Here is a 5,795-nt window from a genome sequence, read left to right as displayed (position 1 = left end):
TAACTATTTTGATCAAAATAAAATGGGTATTTACATCCAAGACACTCAAAATTTTTATCGCTAGAGCAATCTTAGCATGCTTAGTTACATTAACTAACATCAACTTATTGGCCAAAGGAAAGGAAAATCCTATTTAGTATTAAATGGGTAATTATCAAACCTTTCAAAATTTTTTTGATATATCTGTTTGTAATTTTTAGTTTTTTAGAAATATTATTTTAAAAAAATCGTTCTACTTTAAAGACATCATTTTAAATAGAATGAGAAAAATCAACAGTATTTCAAATTAAAATGTTGAGATTATTATTTTACTGATTGCTTTTTAAAAAAATCTAGATCTTATAATCTATAGGTTAAGCAATATGTTTTTAAAATTATTTGGAAAGGAATAAACTTTAATTTTTAATGAATGAATACATTTAATTATTTTTTAGTATGTATTATTTCATTAAATAATAAAATTAAAAATAATTACTTTTTAATTTCATTTTTATATTAAAATATTTTTTCTAAATTTTTTATTTTCTTATTTTCGAAAAATTATTTTTAGAGTAGCAAACATAAACTTAGCCATAATAAATATTTTTAAAAAATAAAATAATGGTTTCGTATCTGATATATAAAATATACCTAAATTTTTTATCCCTATTAATTAATGCCTTCTTCCTTATGTTTTATTATTAATTTTATTTTATTGAAAAAAAAGAAATACATTATTGAAAAAATGAATTTTACTCCATACTTATTTTTGAAAGCAATTATTAATTACCTTTAACATTAATAAAATTTAATTTTTGATATTCATTTGGATAATTACAGAGTTAATATATTAAAAATTAATAAAATATAAAATATTTTTAATTATTAATTCCATTTAAGTACAGATAGATATAAAGCAATTAAATCTTCAAAATATTTGTTTGCCATATAATAAATTTTTATTTACTTTGATACCAAATACATTTCTAAAAATAATTAAAATAATTGAATTCTGTCCATTCAAAACTAAATTATTATGATATTCTTTTTAAAAAAAATAAAAATAATAAATTTTTTAATTTATTGCTATTTGCCGCTTATATTTTCTGAAGCAAATATGCATCAATATTTAGTTTTCTGAATCTGATAGAGTTTCATCTCCTCTATCCATTAGCATATAATTTATTAAAATATAATGTGTTTAAAATAACAATGTTTTGATATAAAAGAAATACTATCTAACCCTAATAAAAGATAATTAAAAATATTCTCTATAATTTACTCATCTAGTTGTACTTGATATAGCTTAATTAATTTAATTCTTTTTAATTTTTCTTATTTGTTAATTTGTAATGAAATATACAACTTTAAAATATCATCGTTTTTCTAAAAAGTCATAAAAAATATTTTTTTTTTGATATTTGCCAAAGTTAAAATATTTATTATGTATAATTTTTTTTGTAGATAAAAGTAAGCTAAATTAATTTTAGTTAAAAAATCCTTAAATTCAACAAATAATTAATGAAAAAACTTTTATTCTACAAAAAAATTTTTAAAAATATTAAATTATTAATATCAAATTATTAAAATGTAAAACTTACTTCGTATTAAAATTAGTAGAAATTGAAATAAAATAAAATTTTATTTAAAAAAATAAATATTGATTTAACCATTTTAATACTCAAATGCTTTCACTAAAAAAATCATACAATAAATGAGCTGGATTTATTATTGAATATTAAGAAATTGACTTAAAATAAGCTATCACTTAAAAGTTGTTTGCTGCCAGCTACTTTATTTTTATTAAATAAAGTTTCATTAAATTAGGCATTCTCATAGTCAGCTAGCCCAGATATTTTATAGGTATAAAAGCTAAAGAACTATCCAGAAGATAACATATTTTTTAATTCTTTTTCACGATTTGATAAGAAGCAATTTAAATTTATTATTATATATTATCAATAAGGAGCATTCTCAAATTTTAAAACATTTCTAAGCTTAATTATTCATGAAATACTTTGTTTGTTATGGTTGTTAATAGCTCTTTTTTAAAGCTAGTTCTCTGAAATCTCCATTAAAATTCAAATGCATTACTCATATCACTTATTTAAATTATTATTGAGCTTAAATTAAATTTACTGATCAATTTAATAAATTTCTAAATCAAAGTTAAATTGTGAGCAAATAAATTTTTAATGATTGTTTGAGTTTAATTCATTTAACTATATTATTATTTCTAATTTATATTCTTCCACAAATCTGTCCTGCAATTAACAAGAAAGTTTCTTATTAAATTGCACCTAGTTTTCCTTTAATATTAATATTTATGATTTAAATTGATTACACTTTCTGCTTTTGTAATACAGATTAATAGCTAGGAGGTAAAATTAAGGCAAACAGAAGAAAAGCGAAACATAAATAGCAAAATCTAATTATATTACTTTGGTAATATATAGATATTTAACCAAAACTAGAATGACTAAGTTAATACATTAAATACCTAGTTTCAAAATTTACTCCCATTTAGGAAGTTTTGTGTTTAGCTGAAATTTCTAATAGGTCTGAAAGGGGGTATAGATAGATTCATCTAAAAGATTATTAACAGAAATAGATAATCAAATCTTCTTTCTGTTCTTCTTTTTTATTTTAGTAGAAGTATAAAAGTCTAATACTCCTACTAAGAAATTAAAGCTAAGTAGAAAAATAAATAAAAAATTGCTGTAAATAAAACTTTGAACCAATATATAAATGGTGCAAATATTTAAAAAGGCAGAATGAATTATTAGCTTTCCTTCGTACAACTTTTAAAATTTCATTATGATTTAATTGGTTAAAATCCATAGAATTGAGAAATTGATAAAAATCATGGCTATATAAAATTAATTTTACAAACTTTTAGCTGATAAAGAGAGCAAGTAGATATTTATGCAAGCAGTAGGCAAGGTGGTAACTATCAATTAAACAAGCATTCAAATTGCTTAATTTTTCATTGATCTACAAACACAATACCATTCACTTTATAAGGAACCAAAGTAAATAAAATGGATTGATTCTCTCTTTCAAATTATTGAAAACTTGAGATGAGAGCAGTAAATTTTGAATACATCCAAACAATTATTATAGCATAGACTGCATTTATATTTGCTAAGTTACACAAATTCGTATAAATGAAGTAAAGATATTGAAACACTTGATAATACTCCTAAGAGAAAGCTTGTATTTCTTTTGTTAAAACACTCAAAGCATATCCTATTTGCTTTTTAAGTCTACTTTTATTTTAATAGATAAATTTTAATTAACCATAAAAATAAGGCGATCAAATGAAGAGATGGAAAATAAAAAAATAAAAAAATCAAGAAAGACCAATTCTTTTACATTATTTCTTTTGCATATCTAAATATTCCATATAATTTTTGAAAACAGTAGAAATTTACCCTTTAACTAACAACTTATATTCATCAATTTACACTTCCAATAACAAAGAGCTTATCTTTCAATTGTAGTAATTTAAAATGAATGAGCATCTATATCAGAATATGAAAAAAAAAAAACATTGTTTTTTCCGCAAAAGCACTGTCATTTTTCTTCATTCTTTAAATTCAAATTTTATTTTACATTTTTGTAAAAAAAGTTAAATCAAGTATAGCTAATCCTGTAATTAAAATATCAGGAACTGTGTAGGTACATACAGATGGTGATATGTTATTTAATTTTTATGATTTTAAGCTAATTTTTCAAAAAAGACCAATTTTTGAACTTTTTGGTGGGGCTCTAATTGGTATATTACTGTGATTGTATATTAAATTTTAAGAGAGAGTAATAATAATTTTATTCTTAACATTTTAAAAAAAACACTCAAATCAATATATTTTTATTTTAAAAAAAATTTATTGAAGAGCTAGCTATATTGTTTTTATTAATTGTATTTGTTTATTTACTTAAATGCTTTATAACTTACTATTGTAATTTGAAAGTTGAGTATGAAAAAGTAAATAAAAAATAAATAATTTTGATTTTGTTGTATGATAAAATTATTAACCAATTTTCAAATCATTAGAACATAAAATTAATATTTATAGACCAACAGACAAAAGTTGATTAATTTTTTTATAATTGCTGTTTTAAAGATATTTTTATGAAAAATTAACTTCAAATAAGCATAACTAAAGAGAAAAGCAAAGAAACTATGGGTAAAATGTAAGTGGAAGATGTTGAAGCAGCTTTGCAAACATTAGTAGCAGAACCAGCTGGGGCAGTTTATCCAGATGGGCATGCAGTACATCCACTGGCACCAGAAGCGGTAGGAGTACCATAAAAGTTAGCTTTACATTAACAAACAGGAGGAGTAGCAGAGTTGAGGGCAGCGTTAGTATCTGGACAAGCGCATGAACCAATAACAGTTGTACCGGCGGTAGAAGTTGTTCCAGTTGGGCATGCAGTACATCCAGTAGCACCACCAGCGACGGCATTAGGTGTACCGTAGAAGTTAGCCTTACATACACAAGCACTGTTATCAGCCTTGAGGGAAGAGTTAGTATCGTTGCAAGCGCATGAAGTAACAGCAGTTGAACCAGCAGCAGCGGCAGAACCAGTTGGGCATGCAGTACATCCAGTAGCACCACCAGCGACGGCGTTAGGTGTACCGTAGAAGTTAGCCTTACATTAGCAACCAGAGTTATCACCCTTAAGGGAGGCATTAGTATCATTGCAAGCGCATGAAGTAACAGCAGCTGTACCAGCAGGGGAAGTAGTACCAGTTGGGCATGCAGAACATCCAGTAGCACCACCAGAGACGGCGTTAGGTGTACCGTAGAAGTTAGCCTTACATTAGCAACCAGAGTTATCACCCTTAAGGGAGGCATTAGTGTCATTACAAGTGCATGAGCTGACAAGAGTACCTGAGGCAGTGGCAGCAACAGAATTAGTTCCAGTTGGGCATTTTGTGCAAGATCCAGAAGGAGTGACATCGGTAGAAGTACCATAATAACCAGCATTACAGAAACAAGTACCTCCAGCACCAGCAGTAGCGTTAGTATCAGTACAAGCGTTTACTGTAGCAATTACAGCTAATGAAATAAGTATCAAAGAAGTTGCTTTCATTTTTTTTTTTTGCAAAATTAGTTTATATTTATTTGTATTTTTTATTTTTATTAAATCTTTATAATTTTAGTTTGCTCTATTTTCAAATTAACACAGTTGAGCTGGGATAGTTTGAAGATTTTTTATTCATTCGTTTATCAATTTCCCCTCTTTATATTAATTATCTTGAATTTAAAATAAATGATCAAAAGGGTAGGCTAATTTATTATCAATGATAAAAAACTAATATTTTAAAAATTAACTTATTTGAAGCATCTACCTAAATATATCAAATATAGTATAATAAAGGTTCTAAATGAAAAAAAACATATTTGAAAATAAGAAATTTTCATATCATATCATAAACTTATTTTTTTTATGCTAATTATTTTTTTTGCATTAAAAATCATTTAATTTCATTTGTTTAAAAGATGATTTTTTTAAAGTTGAAAATCCAAAAATACTAAATTTTACTAAACACAAAATAAAATAGAAAATTATTATTTTTTATAAATTTTGCTTATGAATTAATCATTCAAATTAGGAAAGAATTAAAAATGAAATGCTTTATTCTACTTTATTACTAACTAACAAATAGAAAATATGTTAAAGTTTTAGGAGAATACGGTAGGCTTTTTATAAATTAGATTTGCAAATAAAATATTGATTAATTTTCTGATAAAATATTAAAAAAATATGTCTTCTAAAGAATTTATTAGAATAATAGTTAAAATAAA

The 5,795-nt window shown here is 24.2% G+C and overlaps 1 protein-coding gene across 1 annotated transcript; it reads right to left on the bottom strand. All coding sequences in view use genetic code 6, as the record gives it.

Moving 5' to 3' along the window:
* Nucleotides 1–4,128: 4,128 nt before the first annotated feature.
* On the bottom strand, nucleotides 4,129–5,079 carry TTHERM_00594370 (immobilization antigen; the record flags this gene model as incomplete). Its single annotated transcript, XM_001011697.1, has 1 exon — nucleotides 4,129–5,079. One exon carries the CDS (start codon nucleotides 5,077–5,079, stop codon nucleotides 4,129–4,131), a length of 951 nt encoding a protein of 316 aa, XP_001011697.1.
* Nucleotides 5,080–5,795: the final 716 nt, after the last annotated feature.

Source organism: Tetrahymena thermophila (genome assembly GCF_000189635.1).
Source record: "Tetrahymena thermophila SB210 genomic scaffold scf_8254731, whole genome shotgun sequence".
Lineage (NCBI taxonomy): Eukaryota > Ciliophora > Oligohymenophorea > Hymenostomatida > Tetrahymenidae > Tetrahymena > Tetrahymena thermophila.
This window is presented reverse-complemented; position numbering and strand designations above follow the sequence as displayed.